The following is an 18,624-nucleotide window of genomic DNA, read 5'->3' as shown; positions in this document are numbered from 1 at the left end:
AATGGAACACCTGGAAAGGGATGGCACAGCTGTAAAGGGGAATGGAACAGCTGGAAAGGGAATGACACAGGTGGGATGGGGATAGCACAGCTGGAAAGGGAATGGAACAGCCGGAAAAGGAGTGGCACAGCTGGAAGAGGGGTGGCACAGCCCATCCTCATCACATCCCCAAAGTTCTGTGTGCTGCTGGGGGCTGCTGAGGGGGTGTCAGATTTCCACTCACCCAGGGTGCCACAGGGCTTGTTCTTGTAGATGCAAATGTCGTACCTGTGAAGGAGAGAAGGTGGCATTAAGGACATTTCTGATTTTGGGGGTTGTCCTTTTGCCCATGTGTTCACATCCAAACCACTCCAAACCAGCCCGTGAAATATTCTGGGATGGAAATACCAATGGTGACATGTAGGACAGCACTCACTTTACCCAGGCTGAGATTCACTGAGGGTTTTAATGGCAGAGCTGAGCAAGGTCAGAGGTTTGGTTTTAATGAAATGTGGTGGTAGAACCTGAGCAGGGAAGGGAACAGAGCTGGGGAAGGGTCTGGAGCACCAGGAGAGGCTGAGGGAGCTGGGAAGGGGCTCAGCCTGGAGCAAAGCAGGCTCAGGGGGGACCTTGTGGCTCTGCACAGCTCCTGACAGGAGGGAACAGCCGGGGGGTTTGGGCTGTGCTCCAGGGAACAGGGACAGGAGAGAAAACAGCATCAAGCTGTGCCAGGGGAGGTTTAGATCAGATTTTAGGGAAAATTTCTTCATGGAAAGGATTGTCAGGCATTGGAATGGGCTGCCCAGGGCAGTGGTGGAGTCACCACTGCTGGAGGTGTTAAAACCATCAGCAGATGTGGCATTTCAGGATGTGGTTTAGTGGGCAAGGGGATTCAGTCAAAGGTTGGACTTGATGATCTTGGAGGCCTTTTTCAACCTTAATGATTCCATAAATCAGCAGGGACAAGGTAATTCCTTGTCCAAGATTATGCCAAGGTTATGCCAGACCTGCAGCTCTTTGGGTTTGGGTGGGTCCAGCTCTGCTCCCCAGCACTCCTGGGAGGCATCAGGCATGGAGGGGAGAGGACAGGGCCAACATCTGCTCTGCCAGCTCAGGTCTCTTGCAGGAAATTGCATCAATCCAACAGAGAAACACAGAATCCCAGCATGGTCTGAGTTGGAAAAGACTTTAAAAATAATTTCACTCCACCCCCTGCCACGGCAGGGACAACTTCCACTACGCCAGGGTGCTCCAAGCCCTGTCCAGCCTGGCCTTGGACACTGCCAGGGATGGGGCATATGAAATTCTGATTAAAAACAAACTAAAAATAAAGAAAACATTTGAGTTTGAAAACATGTTCTATTTCAAATCCCACTGTGGTTTCATGAAAATGCTGAAGTGATTTTTTTTTCAGTTCTTTACTGAGAATTTTCCAAACAAATCCAATCTGGGTTGATTCAAGGTGACTCTTCCCTCTGCTCCTGGCCTCGACTTCCAGCCATTGCATGAAGGAATCTTCTGTTTGTACAAGGAATGGTAAAACAAGAAGAGGAAAAACTTCTTCCAGATGGAAACACACCATCCTCAAAATAGGAAGAGGTGGAAGCTCCAAATGAGACCAGTTTGGGTTAGAGAGGGAATATTCTCATTTCCTTGCAAAGGTCAACATTTGGGGTGTGCAAATCTGGGCTGAAGGGGGCCAGGCTGAGAGCTGGGGAGGGTGGGATCAGCTGGGGGACCAGGGGGCAGCTGGGCTGGGCTGGGACACCCCACAGCCAGGTTGGGGTGGCATTGAGGATTGTGACCCCAGCGTGGCTTTGGGGACACCCACAGGGTCGGGGTTGAGGATTGTGACTCCAGTACGAGTTTGGAGACACCCACAGGGTGGGCAGGACAGAGGATTGTGACCCCAGAGAAGATTGGGGACACCCACGGGTTAAGGGTTGAGGATTGTGACCCCAGAAAGAGTTTGGGGACATCCACAGGGTGAGGGTTGAGGATTGTGACCCCAGTGTGGGTTTGGAGACATCCACAGGGTGAGGGTTGAGGATTGTGGCCCCAGAGAAGATTGGGGACATCCACAGGGTCGGGGTTGAGGATTGTGACCCCAGAGAGAGTTTGGAGACATCCACAGGGTGGGCAGGACAGAGGATTGTGACCCCAGAGAAGATTGGGGACACCCACGGGTTAAGGGTTGAGGATTGTGACCCCAGAAAGAGTTTGGGGACATCCACAGGGTGAGGGTTGAAGATTGTGACCCCAGTGTGGGTTTGGGGACATCCACAGGGTGAGGGTTGAGGATTGTGACCCCGGTGTGGGTTTGGGGACACCCACGGTGGGCAGGACCAAGGATTGTGACCCCAGAGAAGGTCTGAAGCACCCATGGTGTGAGGTTTGAGGATTGTGACCCCAGAGCAAGTTTGGAGACACCTACAGGGTAAAGGTTGAGGATTGTGATCCCAGAGTGGGTTTGGGGACATCCATGGGGTGAGGTTTGAGGATTGTGACCCCAGAGTGGATTTGGGGACACCTATGGGGTAGGCAGGACTAAGGATTGTGACCCCAGAGTGGATTTGAGGACACCCACAGCGTAAGGGTTGAGGATTGTGATCCCAGAGAAGGTTTACGGACACCCTGGGTTAAGGGCTGAGGATTATGACCCCAGAGAAGGTCTGAGACAGCCATGGGGTGATGTTTGAGGATCGTGACCCCAGAGCGGGTTTGAGGACACCCACAGGGTGAGGGTTGAGGATTGTGACCCCAGAGAAGGTTTAGGGACACCCATAGGGTGGGCACGACTGAGGACTGTGGCCCCAGAGAAAGTCTGAGACAGCCATGGGGTGAAGGTTGAGGATTGTGACCCCAGAGCGGGTTTGGGGACACCAGGCAGGACCCTCCAGCACTGCTCGCCCCACGGACCCCTCAGTGATGAAGGTGGGCGGTGAGAAGCTGCAGCACACGAAGGGTTAAATGTGACACATTGCCGGGGATGGCTCCGGTCCCTTTGGCCCCTGGAAGTGCCCGAACCTCTCCCCTCCTCTCGGCAGGAAACCGAGCAGAGTACAAAACATTTGTTGCTTTGTTTGGGGCCAATGCCTTTAAAGCCTTCGAAGGCTCTGCTTTGACACGTCCCTGCAGGAGGAAAAAAAGCCCCGAGCTCAGCAAGATCTTATCGGGACACCGGGAATTTATTGGGGCCGGGGCCGGATGCGCCGGGCGCTGTCCAGGCTCAGCAGCGGCTCCGGGCTGGCTCCAACATCTGGAGGGAGGACGGAGAGCTCGGAGCCGGCGTTTGCATCACAAATGTGGGGAGGGAGGGCAGGAAAAAGCTGCAGCCCCCTCGGGAAGGGGAAAATCTGGGGATGAGGGGCCCTTTTGTCCCTCCTCTGTGGGGTCTCATCAGCGGGGGATTCCAGGCTCATGCTGGAGCTGGAGCAGGAGGGCAGCACATGGATAAAGGAAGCAGCTCCCACCTGGAGGCTCCGCTCACCAGCACTTTCATTTCCTGAATTTCTTTCTCTGAAGGAGAGGGGGAAAGGCACAAAATAATGTTGGATTTGCCTTTGGCCTCTCCTGGAGTGTTTTGCATCTGACAAGGAGGGATTTGTGGGGACTGGAGGGACAATCCTGGACACAGCCAGCAGCACTTGGGGACTCAGCACTCCCTGTGCCCTCCATCCCTGCAGCATCCTGTGTCCCTTCCAGCTGCTCTGCCATTCCTTCCACCGTCCCTGACATCCTCTGTGTCCTCCTTTTGACCATCCACCCATCCATCCATCCATCCATCCATCCATCCATCCATCCATCCATCCATCCCCCATCCATCCATCCATCCATCCATCCATCCATCCATCCATCCATCCATCCATCCATCCATCCATCCATCTCCATCCATTCATCCATCCATCCATCCATCCATCCATCCATCCATCCATCCATCTCCATCCATTCATCCATCCATCCATCATCCATCCATCCATCCATGTCCATCCATCCATCCATCCATCCATCCATCCATCCATCCATCCATCCATCCATCCATCTCCATCCATTCATCCATCCATCCATCCATCCATCCATCCATCCATCCATCCATCCATCCATCCATTCATCCATCCCAGCAAAGACCAAGGGAAGAGTGGAAAGTGACAACGAACTGGGGTGAAGATTGAAAACAAAAGTGAAGGTAGAGATTGATAACAAAACTGGGGTGGAGATTGATAACAAACGGGGGTACAGGGTGATAAACTGGAGTGGAGATTGATAACAAAAGTGAAGGTAGAGATTGATAACAAACTGGGGTGGAGATTGATAAACTGAACTGAAGGGTGATAATCTGAAGTGCAATAATCTGCACCCACTGAAAGTCAGGAAGCTTTGGAGGAGCTTGGAGTCCAGGACAGCTGGCATCCCCAGGGCACAGTGCCACCCCCAGGGGACAGGGCCAGCCCAGGGGACAGGGCTCACCGGGTGATGAGCACGGCGGTGTCGTGGTTGGCGATGCCGTTCTCCGGGATGGCGTTCCCGTTGCCGTTCCTGTTCACGATGGATTTCTGCCACTTGCAGAAGCTGTCCAGGGATTTCCCGGCGTGGTGGTTGATCTCCAGCGTGGGCTGCAATGGAAGCAATGGCAGAGGGTGTTCCCAGGGAAGCTCTGGGGGGGAAGGCACTGCCCATTCCGTGCCAGCAGAGCACTGACACCACTGCAGACAGCCCCAATTCCTCATGGAGGCCATAAGAAAGCAAGAAAAATGGGACTTTGTCAGTCTTAACTTTTTGCCAGGGTTGGGATTAAATCATGGGATGATTATTTCTTCTTTGGACTCAGATGTTTATTAGTTTAGTGTATTAGACTAAGATGTTTATTAATTTAGTGTATTAGACTATGCCACAGTCTCACAAATCCTGAGTTCTACAGCACTTCACTCTAACAAACCAAAAATGGAGCTCCATCTCTCTCTCTAAAAGGCCTTTTAAGGATAAACTGTCCAATTAAGAAATGATACCTAAATTATTTTTACTTTTAACCCAATAACCAACCACCCGTGTCCGCAATGGGGACTTTTTTATCCAATTACACAATGCCACCCAAACCCATGGAGAAGAAGGAGAAGGAGAAGGAGAAGGAGGTGAAAAAGAAGAAGTTGAAGGTGAAGAAGAAGAAGGTGAAGAAGAAGGACCAGACTCTGCCCTAAAACCTCCATCTTGCTTTATATATATTACTGCGTTCTAAAACCTCCAACTCTGTTTCCCACCCTGTGATATCACACACTTCTATTCAAACTCCACACCCACAATCCCAGTTCTATCATTCCATTTTGGAAGCTTCTCCACAGCCTCAGGTGAATGCAGTTTTCTCTTAGGGGTCAGTACCTGGCAGCACAGAAAGTCTGAAATTCTCAGCAGCCAGGGTTCCAATATGACTTTAGGAGAACTAAAGCTGCTTAAACCTCCCTAAAGTCACCTTATCATGGAAACATTCAGATTCCAGAGGTCTGCTCAGTCCAGTCCTCAGGGGGCATTGGGAGGATGTCACTGGGGAGAATTCCTGGGAGTGACATCCAGGGGGGACACAGTGCTCCTGAAGGGAAGTGCAGACACAGGACAGGCTCAGCAAAGCCCAGCTTACCTGATCCTCGGTGAGCAGGATCAGCCGGGTGACCAGGATATTGACAATATTGCCCAGACTCGAGTCCTGGAAAAGTTTGGCAACCTGACCTCCAAGAAACAAGAAAAGAGGAGTCTTAAAAATGAGCTCTGTGGCCAGGTGAGCTGGGAAGGACTGGGCACTGCTGTGGGGGGGTCTGAACCCAACATTTTTGGGAAGCAGGGATGGGAATGAGACACTTGAGTAGCAGAATTCCCTAAACCACAATCAGGGCTCGCTGTCCCAGAGCAGAGAAGCCAAAATCCCTCAGCCCAGGTGGGGCAGCCCCCACTGTTGGCAATTCCAAAATCCCTGTTATAAGTAAAAAATCTGCCAATTTTTTTTTTTGGAAAAAAAGTGTTATAGAGCCAGTTAAACCAGTTGCTGCCAAGGTGAAGTTCTACCTGTTTGTTATTGTAATCACTGGTTGTTCTTGTTAATTGCTCCTTTTGTATCAGTAAGGCCCTGCCTGGGGCTAAGTTGTCCTTCTCCCTGGACGGTGAGAGGAGGGGACATGAGACGGGGATCAGAGAGGATGCAAAATAACCTCGAGACCAGTATGCCATGGGAAGCCACCCCACCAAACTTACCGAAGAGACCCCAAAAACAACGAACCAACACAGAATTAAGAGATCAGAGTGATGTCTGGACGTGAAAAACAAAGTACCAAGCCTGCAAAGATGCTGAAAACCTTTGTAGCCTCTCACCCTGAGCTAAGACCTCATCTGAAACCAAGACCAGGAGACTGGAAGACCCAAAAGTTGAAAAACACGGTGTTCAAACTCACTGCTCTTGTGAGGACAGGACCCCCAGCTCTGTCCTTTAGTGGACAAAGCTGCACATTCCTCCTGCTCCGAGTCACCCTGGGAGCAACGATGGAGGAGCCTCCCAACCTTGAGATGGTCACTTTTAATAAAGGCATTAAAAAGGAGAAAAAGTCACCTGCCCTGTCGCAGTCATCTTTTCATTAAAAACCTTTCCTAAAGATTTTTTTCCTCCTGAAAAGCTGAGAAGCTTCAGGAAGAAAATGTAAACAATGGTTATCTGCTACTGTGGAATGCAACAGGTGCATCTGTAATTGGTCTCATGTGGTTGTTTGTAATTAATGGTCAATCACAGCAGAGCTGACTCGGACAGAGAGTCTGAGGCAGCTGCCTTTGTTATTATTCTTTCCTTTTCTATTCTTAGCTTAGCTACCCTTCTGAGATGAAACCTTTCCTTCTATTCTTTAGTATAATTTTAATGTAATATATATAATAAAACAATAAATCAAGCCTTCTGAACATAGAGTCAACATTCTCGTCTCTTCCCTCACCTGAAAACCCTTGTGAACACCGTCACGCTGCCCTGTTTATTATTTCAGGGCAGCCCCCACTGCTGGCATTTCCAAAATCCCCAAAAATCCCCACTGCATGGCATTTCCAAAATCCTCAAAAATCCCCACAGGTGCTGGAGCTTTGCTGAGGGGAGGGCACAGCATCCCTCGGTGGGATCGGCAAGGCCACAGCATCCCCCAGGATTGTTTCGGAGCAGATGAAACCGGGATTGTTTGGAAAATCTGGCGTCGGGGCTTTAGAAATGCAAAGCGTGGAAAGCGATCCTGCGGAGGATGGGACAAAGAGCGGTCACAGAGGGGCTTTCAGAGGGTTGATGGATAACTTCCAAACCCATCTCACCTCACAGGAGGATCCAGCAGGGCTGTTAATGCATCCAGCCTGGTACCCTGCCGCCTGCAGAGCCCCACACCAGAACCAGAGCTCTGGGGGGGGATTTCTGAGCCCCTCTCTCTGCTCAGCCCCCAAGCGTGAGAGCTGCCCGTCCTTCTGCTTTCCCATGTGGTTCTCAGCTTGCCTGGCCGCGTTTGCAATGCTAATTTGGGCTGAGAGATGCTGCTCTAAGAAAAGCTTTTGTTCTCCCAGCCCGGGGTCAGACAGGACAGAGTTTACCTCTGCAGGCTCCGGGGTCCCACCGGGGTCCCTCTGCTCAGCAGCAGCAGCCTGGCAGGATTTTGGACCCCAAAACCTGCTCCGAGCCTAGGAAAAAGCCACTGCCAGCCTGGCAGGATTTTGGGACCCCAAAACCTTGCTATGAAATTGGAGAGAAGCCGCTGCCAGCCTGGCAGGATTTTTGACCCCAAAACCTTTGTGAAAAATGCATGTATTTTATGATTGGCTTTTTGCAAATATTCAAATATTATATGTGTTGTGTTAGAAAGTGATGCTGTATTAATTCTCTTAAGTACAGTGTTAAATATAGTTTCAGGTCATAAAAAAATGTTAAAATAGAAACTATGCTATGTAGGATACTTTTTTTTAAAGAAAGGACTTGCAGTGAGAGAGCAGCCACAGGACACCTGAATCTTTCAGAAAAAGAGAATTTATTGCTCTCTTATCAGAAGAAATTAACTTCTTCCTGCCTCGAAGGGGCTGTTAGGATTCAGAGGAAGAAGCTGACACTGACCAGACAGAATCCTGTGTTTGAATGGAATTTATGCATCATGTATGAGGTGTGTGAATATGCAACAGGCTGTTGTTTTTAAGGGTTAATCCTTTGTTAACTGTGTCCTTTTTTGGCCTCGTGCTGCCCAGAAAAATGTGCCCAGACGTCCTCTTTGTATTTATTGTCTCATATTGTCCTAATTCAATTTGTCCAAATGATTATTACTCTAATTGTATTACTATTTTTATAACAATTTTATTACTATTAAACTTTTAAAATTTTAAATAGAAGTGATTGGCGTTTTTCACACCTTGCTCAGAGCCAGGGGAGAAGCCACTGCCAGCCTGGAACAGATCCCATTTCCCCATCCTGCTTCATGCAGGAGAATCTCCTTTTCCCTTTCTGCTTTTGGGGTTGAAAGGAATGACAGATTTGTCTTTAGAAACAAACTGTGGGGCTGCTGGTAGATAAAACCAGCACTAGGAGGTAAAAGAAACAACAGGAAGGATTCCGCTGATTGATGAGTGGCAAATGATATTTACCTTCACAAACAAATTGTAGGTTTGCTGATAAATGAAATTGGATATTGAAAGATGAAAGAAACAATGGGGAAAAACCCCTAAATTCTGTAAGAATTAAAAAAATTAAAAAGGAGGGTTATAGATTAGAGGGGAATCTTTGGTATCAGGTGTATTGGGAAGTCTGAACGTTCAAGTACCTCAGAAATGAGGAAAAACCCCTAAATTCCATAAGAATTAAAAAAAGTAAAAAGGAGGGTAATACATTAGAGGGGAATCTTTGGTATCAGGCGTTCTGGGAAGTCTGAACCTCTCAAGTACTTCAGAAATTGGGAAAGAGAAGGGAAATTGGGATTAAAAGGTGGCTGCATCCTCCAAAAATTTGAGAGGCCCCATGGCCTCTCCCTTTATTTTAATAAAGCAAAAGTTTTGTCTCCTTTTTGGACACAAACCTCTGACGCTTGTGGATGAATTCTCCTGACAGGGTGATGAACAGGAGTTCTCCCCCAGCCCACAAGGCTCCTGGTGTGGGTGTAACACTTACAATATTCATGATGGCCAGGATGTACTGCTCGATGTCCCTGCGGCCGTGGTAGCCCACCATCATCTTGTCAGCCACCACCAGGGTCTCCACGTAGCGCTCAGTGCTCACCGACCTCTTCAGGGGCAGCTGGCCCCGCTGGCTGTGGTTGCCTGAGGGCTTCAGCGGGGAGGGTTTCAGTGTCCGGAGCCACCAGTGCCTCCCCTTCCAGGGCTTCTCATCTGGGGAGGGAACGGGATGGTTGTGAGGCCCTCAGGAGAGTTGTGATGCCCTCAGGATGGCTGTGATGCCCTTGGGATGGTTGTGATGCCCTCGGGATGGTTGGAATGACCTTGGGATGGTTGGGATGCCCCTGGGATGGTTGGGATGCCCTTGGAATGCCCTCAGGATGGTTGTGAGGCCCTCGGGGTTGTTGGGATGCCCTCAGGGTGGTTGGAATGACCTCGGGATGGTTGGAATGCCCCTGGGATGGTTGGGATGCCCCTGGGATGGTTGGGATGCCCTTGGAATGGTTGGGATGCCCTCAGGATGGCTGTGAGGCCCTCGGGGTGGTTGGGATGCCCTCAGGGTGGTTGTGATGACCTCGGGATGGTTGTGATGCCCTTGGGATGGTTGGGATGCCCTCAGGATGGCTGTGACGCCCTTGGAATGGTTGGGATGCCCTCAGGATGGTTGTGATGCCCTTGGGATGGTTGGGATGCTCTTGGGATGGTTGGGATGCCCTCAGGATGGCTGTGATGTCCTTGGAATGGTTGGGATGCTCTTGGGATGGTTGGGATGCCCTCAGGATGGTTGGGACGCCCTTGGAATGGTTGGGATGCCCTCAGGATGGTTGTGAGGCCCTCAGGGTGGTTGGGATGCCCTCACGGTGGTTGGAATGACCTCGGGATGGTTGTGATGCCCTTGGGATGGTTGTGATGCCCTCAGGATGGTTGGGATGACCTCAGGATGGCTGTGATGTCCTTGGAATGGTTGGGATGCTTTCGGGATGGTTGGGATACCCTCGGGATGGTTGCGATGCCCTTGGGAGAAGCTGCCGGCTCCCAGTACAAAGTCGCTCTGTCCCAGTCCCTCCCAATCGCTCCCAGTCCCTCCCAGTACAAAGCTGCTCTGTCCCAATCGCTCCCAGTTGCTCCCAGACCCTCCCAGGTTAGGTTAGGTTTCCTAACCTGCTCTGAGGTTCATCACATCCAGTCATGGGGCAGACCTCAGGCAGCCCCAAAACCTCAGGCAGCCCCAAACCCTCCCAGCTCCAGCTCCTTTAGGGATCCAGAGGAGCTCCTGGGGGTGCTCAGAGCCCAGGAATGCTGGGCAGGGCAGGACAGGACATGTCCAGCCACAGGGTGGCCTTGCTGGAGCTGTTGTGCTGTGGTTGTTCTAAACTTTGGCTCCCCCTGCACATCTCTGCTTTCCAAGAAGCAATTAGGAGAGGGCTGAATTATTTCTGGAAGCTGGGGAATGTGGCAAGGAGTCAGCAGGAGGGGAGTCTGCATCCAGCAGGGCTTTGGGTGATGGATGGGCAGGGCCAGGGAAGCACAGGGTAGCTCCAGAGGTGCTGGTGGCTCTGGGGACACTCAGAGGAGGTGACAGTGCCTCCTCATCTGGCCAAATGTCATTGCTGGGGATGGACACCCTTGTGCTGGTGGCTCTGGGGACACTCAGAAAAGGTGACAGTGCCTCCTCATCTGGCCAAGTGTCATTGCTGGGGCAGTGAGGGATGGACACCCTGAAGGGACACCCAAACAGGGTGTCAGTCCCTCCCAGTCCCCCCCAGTCACTCCCAGTCCCTGGCAGGATTTTTGACCCCAAAACCTTGCTCTGAGCCTGGAGAGAAGCCAGGAGCAATCAGGGCCAGCTCTGCTCTGCTCCCACAAACTGATCCATGAAAAGGTAGGGATGGCAGCTCCCCTCAGCCCTACAGAGCCTCTCTGAACTGAGGGAGGAGCATCCTGCAGCATTTTGGGGAGATGGTGAAACTCTGCCTGCTCGCACAGGATTCCAGCCAGACTCTGGGACAGACTGGTGGGAAGGGCAAGGACCAGGAGGTCTCATGGGGAGAGGCCAGAGCTGGTATTTGTGGGTCCTTTTGGAGGTCAAAGCCCTGTAGGTGCAGAAATGGGGCTGATGTTCTGTTGAAGATTGCAATGCAAGTTGTTTTCTATTACCATCTGTATGGCAGATTATCAAGTGGGCAGTTTGCTTTATCTCTCTCTTTGAGTGACCACATTCACTCCTCCTTTGGGAGGGGACATCTGCTGATAACAGCCATTGAATGTCACTGCATGGCTGATAAGAACTACAGCATCCCACTGGGACATGTGAGCCCAGGGGGAGGAGCCAAGCATTCCTGCCTGGATATAATCTGGAGATTCTGGAACACTAGCACGGCTTCTGCACTGGATTCCCCAGAGGAACAGCAGCTGCCTCTTCCACTGGATCTTCAGAGGAAGAATACATCCTTTACTACAGAAACATCCTTCTCTAAAAAAACCCTTTGCTCCAGCAAAACCACCCCTGACACTGCAGGAGGGCTGAGCCACAATTCCAATGGGACTGCTGCCAGCACCCTGACCCACAGGGTGTCAGGTTGGGTTCTGACTTTGTCAGTGTTGTTTTGGTTACTGTGTTGTTGATTTTATCCTTTTCCCCTCCCCTTTCTCTATTAAAGAACTGTTATTTCCTGCTCCCATATTTTTGCCTGAGAGCCCCTTGATTTAAAATTTACAGCAATTTGGAGGGGTGGGGAGGGTTTACATTCTCCATTTCAGGAGAGGCTCCTGCCTTCCTTAGCAGACTCTTGTCTTTCCAAACCAAGACATGTGCTGTCACCATTGTCCCCAAACATCCCCCAGAGTCCCCTCTGATGGGCCAGGCCCCACATCCCCCCACCTCCAAGGGTCTTTTCCACATCAGCAGCAGAGTTATCCCAACATGGACAAAAACCCCAAAGCCAAGGCTGTGCTGAGCACACGTGAGCTGTGATTTCTCAATCCTCTGCAAATTGGCCAAATCTGGGAGGATTCTTCTGAAGAAAAACAAGAGGTTTGGTTTTTTTCCTCTCCCATTCCATGCTCTATTTACAAATTTTCAAGCCCTGCTGCGAGGAGAGGACAGGATCTTCCCAAAGCCCAGACCACCAGAAAAGGGTAAAAACAAACCCAAGAAAATCTCAAATTTAGGAGAAAAATTTGGTTCTTTGCCAGGATTTCCCCAGTGGGTTTTGGGCTGGATTTGAGGAGGAGATGATGGGGGCACCTACCCATCACTCCACAGGCTGCATCCATGTGAGGGTACTGCAGGGACGAGCGCTTGTACACCACGTGGGGGCTGCCCTTGCCCTCTCCCCCCATGCTGACGTTGGCTCCAGGGCTCAGGGGCTCGATGAAATATTCCTCCTCATCTGCCACGATCACCCCGTGCTGCAGGAGGGAACAGAGGGGGTGCAAGAGGTTTTAGAGTCATTTCTGGGAGCCAGAGAGAAGTTTGAGAAGAGAATCCATGTTTACCCCTGAAAGAATTTTCTGCCAAGGTTGTTGACATAAAAACCAAGAAAGAAAGAAGGATAAATACGAAAAACCTGCAACTATTCCAATAAACACTTTGTCTGTATCTCATTACCAATGAGTAAAGTGTAAACTTAAGAGCTTTGTAAAAATGTATGAAAAGTTATAATAAAAACAGGTTTGAAGCCCTCTGAAAATGCAGTGTAGCTTTGTATTGTCTCTGTCTCAATTATGGCAAGATAGGAGGCAATACCAGAGGTGCACAGAGAACCTGGTGGCTTCTCACGGTGAGGTTTTTGCTGATTAACCTCATATGAGCTTTGTAAAAATGAATAAAAAGCATGCATGCTATAACAAAAACATGTTTGAAGCCTTCTGAAAATGCAGTGTTGCTTTGTATTGTCTCTGTCTCAACTACAGCAAGAGGGGAGGCAATACCAGAGGTGCACAGAGAACCTGGTGGCTTCTCAAGGTGAGGTTTTTGCAGATTAACCCCAAATTTCTGGGGACTGACAAAATCTGAGGAGGAATCCTGCACAAACACTGAACTACAGGAAGCTACAGAGCAGAGGAAAACCCATCCAGATGGTGGTGGATGCCTTGGGACATCTGTGTTCACTAAAGTCCTCTGGAAATCACAGCATTGCCTTGCTGAGTTATGAATGAGTTGTTTCCTATTCCACCCACTCGGTCTCAGTGGGATCCCTGTGGGATCCCAAAAAGCCCTTCAAGCACAGCAGCACTCAGCTCTGAGCTTGGCCTTCCCAAAACAGCCAAAAAGCAGCTCAGGACCATCCCCAGCAGCTGGGAATTGGAGCTGCAGAGAGGGGTAAATCCCCAGAGGTTTTGGGAAACACCCCAAATATTTAAAATCTGAAGGCTGATTAAGCAGAGGCCACCAGCAGAGCCAAACCCCATCTCTGGTGTGATCGTGTTCACAGGGGTTCTTGGATGAGGGAAGAGACGAGGATCTGACTCCGTGCTTCAGAAGGCTTGATTTATTATTTTATGATATATATTACATTAAAACTGTACTAAAAGAATAGAAGAAAGGATTTCATCAGAAGGCTAGCTAAGAATAGAATAGCAAAGATTGATAACAAAGCTGACTGTGATTGGCCATTAATTGCAAACATCCAACATGGGACAATCAAAGATCCACCTGTTGCATTCCACAGCAGCAGATAATCATTGTTTACATTTTTTTCCCTGAGGCCTCACAGCTCCTCAGGAGGAAAAATCCAAAGAAAAGGATTTTTCATAAATCTGTGGAATGCAACAGGTGGATCTTTGACTTATGTTAGTTGTTTCTAATTAATTGCTAATCACAGCTTAGCTGGCTCAGGCAGAGAGTCCGAGCCACAAACTTTTGTTATTCTTTCTTATTCTATTCTTAGCCAGCCTTCTGATGAAATCCTTTCTTCTATTCTTTTAGTACAGTTTTAATGTAATATATATCATAAAATGATAAATCAAGCCTTCTGAAACATGGAGTCAGATCCTCATCTCTTCCCTCATCCTCAGACCCCTGTGAATGCAGTCACACGTCACTCCCTGCCAGGGCTGACCCTGTCCCCTCTCTGGGCACTGTCACTCCCTGCTGGGGCTGTCCCTTTCCCCTCTCTGGACTTTGTCCCTGCCAGGGCTGTCCCTGTCCCCTCCCTGGCCGAGCTCAATGCCTCACTGTGTGAGCATTCCCGAGTGCCGGGGGATTTCCTCCTGCCCCAGGCTCTGCTGCTCTTGGCTCAGCTCCACCTTTCCAAGCACAAGCGAGGCACTGTGAGGTTCCCGAGGCCAGGGGAGCCCGGCAGAGCCAGCTGGAAAAGCTTTGTGGTGTGGGATGGGGGAAGGAGGTCATCCCCAGCCCGGGGGCAGAGCGAGTCTTGCCCCAAATCCATCCCAATGCTAAAGGGATGCTCTCACTCCAGCTCTGCCGAGGCTCCACGCCTGCCTGGCACCTTTGTTTTGCAGAGATAACAAAAAACTCCACAACTTTGTGAAAGTTGTAAAGCTGGTATGTTTATTACAGTGCCAGATGCATGTGGAGATTACTTTCCTTAAAAGACATGCGTACCTCTGTGAACTTCAGATCCCTTTTTATCCCCCTCTCAAATACATATGCATAAAATTTCACAATAGGTTCAGACACATTCATTTTTACGAATTTCGAGTAACATTTGCTGCTATTTCTTCTTTACCAGAAAGAATTCCTAGGTTAGGTCAGGTTGACAGCAGGTCAACCTAAAAACCTCTAGCTAAAAACATTCCAGACCCAGCTAAAACTATTCCTCTCCTCCTAAAAACCTCTACCTCTAGTTTCTCTGTCTCTCTCTATCACTCTCTGTCTCCCCCCCCTTATTTCTGTCCTTCACTGAAGCAGTTTCTCTGAGCTTTTGCAGTCAGGCTACATAGCTATGTTTTCTAACTACACACTCAACTCAAAGATGTACATTTCACCTAAAACAAAATGGATTTCTACTTTAGAGAATTTCTACTCCGTCTCACCTTCCAACAGCAAGGCTTGGATGGCACAGGAGCCTGGGAATTGTCCCAGTGCTGACTCCAAGGACTGAGCTGTGAGGGCTGGACATGGACGTGACACAGGGCTGGTGAAGGGGGTGGTGAGAGGTCCTGAGGGAGCTCTGTGGTTTGTGGGGGAGCTGCAGTGGATATCCTGTGTGTGATTCACACAGGTCAGCTGCAGAGCAAGGAGGGTTTGCACTGTCAGCTCATACCACACTTGGCAGAGGCACAGCCATGGCCTGGGGCCAGAGCTGTGCGACTGAGGGGTCATCTGGGTCCATTCCTCCTTATCTGGAGGAATGAGGAGGAATGGACTCCTCATCTGGGTCTGTTCCTCTCCATCTGGGTCTATCCTCCTCACCTGGGTCCATCCTCCTCATCTGGGTCTGTTCCTCCTCATGTGGGTCTATCCCTCCTCATCTGTGTCCATCGTCCCCATCTGGGTCCATCCTCCCCATGTGGATCTGTTCCTCCCCATCTGGGTCCATCTTCCTCATCTGGACCCATCCTCCTCGTCTGCATCCATCCTCCTCACCTGGGTCCATCCTCCCCATTTGGATCTGTTTCTCCCCATCTGGATCGGTTCCTCCCAATCCGAGTCCATCCCCCCCATCTAGGTCCACCCTCCTCCTCACCTGTCCTGCGAGGCAGTGACAGCCAGGAGGAGCAGATCCCCGTGGGGTCATCACCAAACCCACCAGATACTTGCAGGGTCCCTCCTCTCCACGCTCACAGCAACATTCCCTTGACCTGAAAGGTCTGAGCAACACCAGAAGTTTCTGGGAGCCCAACACCAGCTCCATCCCAGCTCCTGGCACTGAGTTTCTCTAAGGAATGTGGTGCCTGGGTGCCTCCAGGCACTCCTGTTCATGCTGGGCTCAGGAGGCTCCCCAGGAAAGCTGACCCTGGATCCCTGGGAGTGTCCAAGGCCAGGCTGGACAGAGCTTGGAGCACCCTGGGACTGTGGGACATGTCCCTGCCCATGGCAGGGGGTGGAATGAGATGAATTTTAAGGTCCATCCCAACCCAAACCATTCTGGGATTGTCTGATGAAGATTTGGCCTTTTGGCTGTTCCTCTGACACAAAGTGGTTCAAAACCAAACCTTGCAGGCATGGGAGTTCCTGAGGATGCGGGAGTTGGAGAGCAGGAGGATGGCTGAAGCTCATTACTGTGTTCACAGTCATCCTTTCCCTCCTCCTTGTGCTCAGCTCACCCCATAACCAGCTCAGGTCCCAGTTTGTGCCCAGTCACCACCACAGCGCCTAGGTGCCCATGCAGCAAAGGTGGGGCAGTGCAGTGCCCCCTCCGCAGGAACCTGCACCTGAGGCCCTCTCCTGTCCCTTCCAGGATGGGTGATGCCCGCCTGGAGCAGAACCTGCTGGGGATGGGGGATGCCACGAGTGGATCAGCAGCTCCTGGTCACCCAGAGCACTGCAAAACATCTCTCATGGCAAATCCAGCCCCCTCTCTAGCTAAAAACATTCCAGACCTAGCTAAAAACATTCCTCTCTTCCTAAAAACCTCTACCTCTAGCGAAAAACATTCCAGACTCCTCTTGCCCAAATCCAGCTAAAAACATTCCAGACTCCTCTTGCTCCAATCCCCAACCCCACTGTCCTCAGTGACCCCAAAGCCTTCCTCCCCCATCCTCTCTGTGTCCATCCCTCCGGAGGGCAGAAGGACAGAGTTCAGGCAGAGGAGAGATTGTTGGATGACCCTCTGTCCCTCTCTGTGCCTGGCTGCATTCTCCTCCAGACAGCCCTTGGTGCCTCTCCAGAGCTAAACACGGCCTGGGGATGGAATTCTCCCAGTTCCAAGGGCTGCAGGGCCAGTCCAGCCTTTGTGAGCACCACGAAATTCCCTGGGACTGGAGCAGAGCTCCCATGTCCAAACAAAGGGCTCTGGAAGTTTGTGCAGCTCAGGAGTTTGTGCAGCTCAGGGGTTTGTGCAGCTCGGAGTTGTTGGCTGTGAGCTGGAATCTTCAGACTCTGTGATATAAAATGAGTCAGATTCTCATTTTCTGTTAATAACCCACAGTACTGTTCTGGCAGAGTCACCCAGCAATAAATCAAGTGGGAATTCATTCCCCTTTGGAAGCTCTTTGAATGCTTCCAGGAGGTGAGGCTGGAGCAGAAATATGAACCTGGCCCTGAGAGGCTTTTTCTACCCCTCCAAGGGAGCCATCAGCCTTGGGATTCACTCACAGGGTATGTTTGCTCCATCCCTCCATCTGGCAGCTCAGGGAATGTGCTGTGCAAGCCAGAAAAATCAGAAAATCACAGAAAAATAGGGATGGAAGCCCTCAGTCTATTCCCAGGGCTGGGAGAGCTAATGAATCATACCTGAAGGGTTTTTGAGAGGCTTTTGTCTGGCCTGTTCCTAAAGATCTTCCAAGATCTCTCTCTCTCTGAGCAATCTAGTCCAGAGCTCAGCTGTTCTTGCACTGATGTCCACCACTAAGATTCCTTGCTGATATTTAGGACTGGGATGTTCAATTTGAGCTATCAGGGCTTGGAAAATCAACCATTCCCACCCTTCTTCCTGCAGCCTTGCTGGTTTTGAGGAAATGCCACCTTGCTCCCTTCTTGATGTTTCATTTTTCATATTGAAAAACCGATTATTTCAGGGTTTTTTTTCCCTCAGAATTAGCATTTTGTATCTCCTGAAACACAGACAGAAGCACCTGGGATCCCCAGGAGTGCATGTGCAACTGGAAGGATCTGGATGCACTTGTGGCCCTGTGAAATCCCTGCCCTCCCTCACTTCTTCACCAGCACAGAAAAATATTCTTTGCTGTTGTTGTTGGAAAAACCTGGCGAGGTCTGGGTATCCTCAGAGAGTCAGGATTATCCCATTCCAACCAAAATCAATGGGAAAATGCCCAGAAAGTGGACTGGAAGTGACACAGAGATCAGCAGAGATCAGGAACCCCTATGGATGTCTGAGGGATATCTGCATCTCTGCTGATCATAATGACAGTGTGGAATAAAAATATAAAATATAATAAATATAAGATAAGTATGTATATAAAAATATAATATCTATATTATAAAAAATTTATACGTATTTTATAGATATAATATATATTTTATATAATATATTGTATTAATATAAAATTATACAAAATAATATATTTATATCAACATATTAATATTATACTGCGTATAAAGTTTATAAATATGTTTTGTATACTTTCTTCATATAAAATATTATATATAATATTTTAAACATAAAATAGTATCTATAATATATAAAAATAATATCAAATATATACATATAAAATAAAATATAATATAATATATGATAAATACATAAATATAGCATAATATAATATATTATATATAATAAATATATAATATAAAATTTGTATATTATATATAATATATAAAATATATTATATATAATATACAATTTATGTAAAAATACAAGTATTATGTATATATAAATAGATATATAAAATAAATATATATAA

The 18,624-nt window shown here is 49.2% G+C and overlaps 1 protein-coding gene across 1 annotated transcript in view; it reads right to left on the bottom strand.

The window, feature by feature from the left end:
• ADAMTS10 (ADAM metallopeptidase with thrombospondin type 1 motif 10) overlaps positions 1–18,624 on the bottom strand; it is a 57,387-nt gene that overhangs the window by 34,858 nt on the left and 3,905 nt on the right. The window contains exons 3-7 of the mRNA XM_058040671.1: positions 12,384–12,543; positions 9,128–9,345; positions 5,609–5,692; positions 4,447–4,592; positions 224–267 (exon numbers count right to left, since the gene is read on the bottom strand). Of these exons, the coding sequence (XP_057896654.1) occupies positions 224–267; positions 4,447–4,592; positions 5,609–5,692; positions 9,128–9,345; positions 12,384–12,543 (652 nt within the window). The remainder of the gene's footprint in view (positions 1–223; positions 268–4,446; positions 4,593–5,608; positions 5,693–9,127; positions 9,346–12,383; positions 12,544–18,624) is intronic.

Source organism: Melospiza georgiana, chromosome 26, assembly GCF_028018845.1.
Source record: "Melospiza georgiana isolate bMelGeo1 chromosome 26, bMelGeo1.pri, whole genome shotgun sequence".
In the NCBI taxonomy this organism is placed as follows: Eukaryota; Metazoa; Chordata; class Aves; order Passeriformes; family Passerellidae; genus Melospiza; species Melospiza georgiana.
This window is presented reverse-complemented; position numbering and strand designations above follow the sequence as displayed.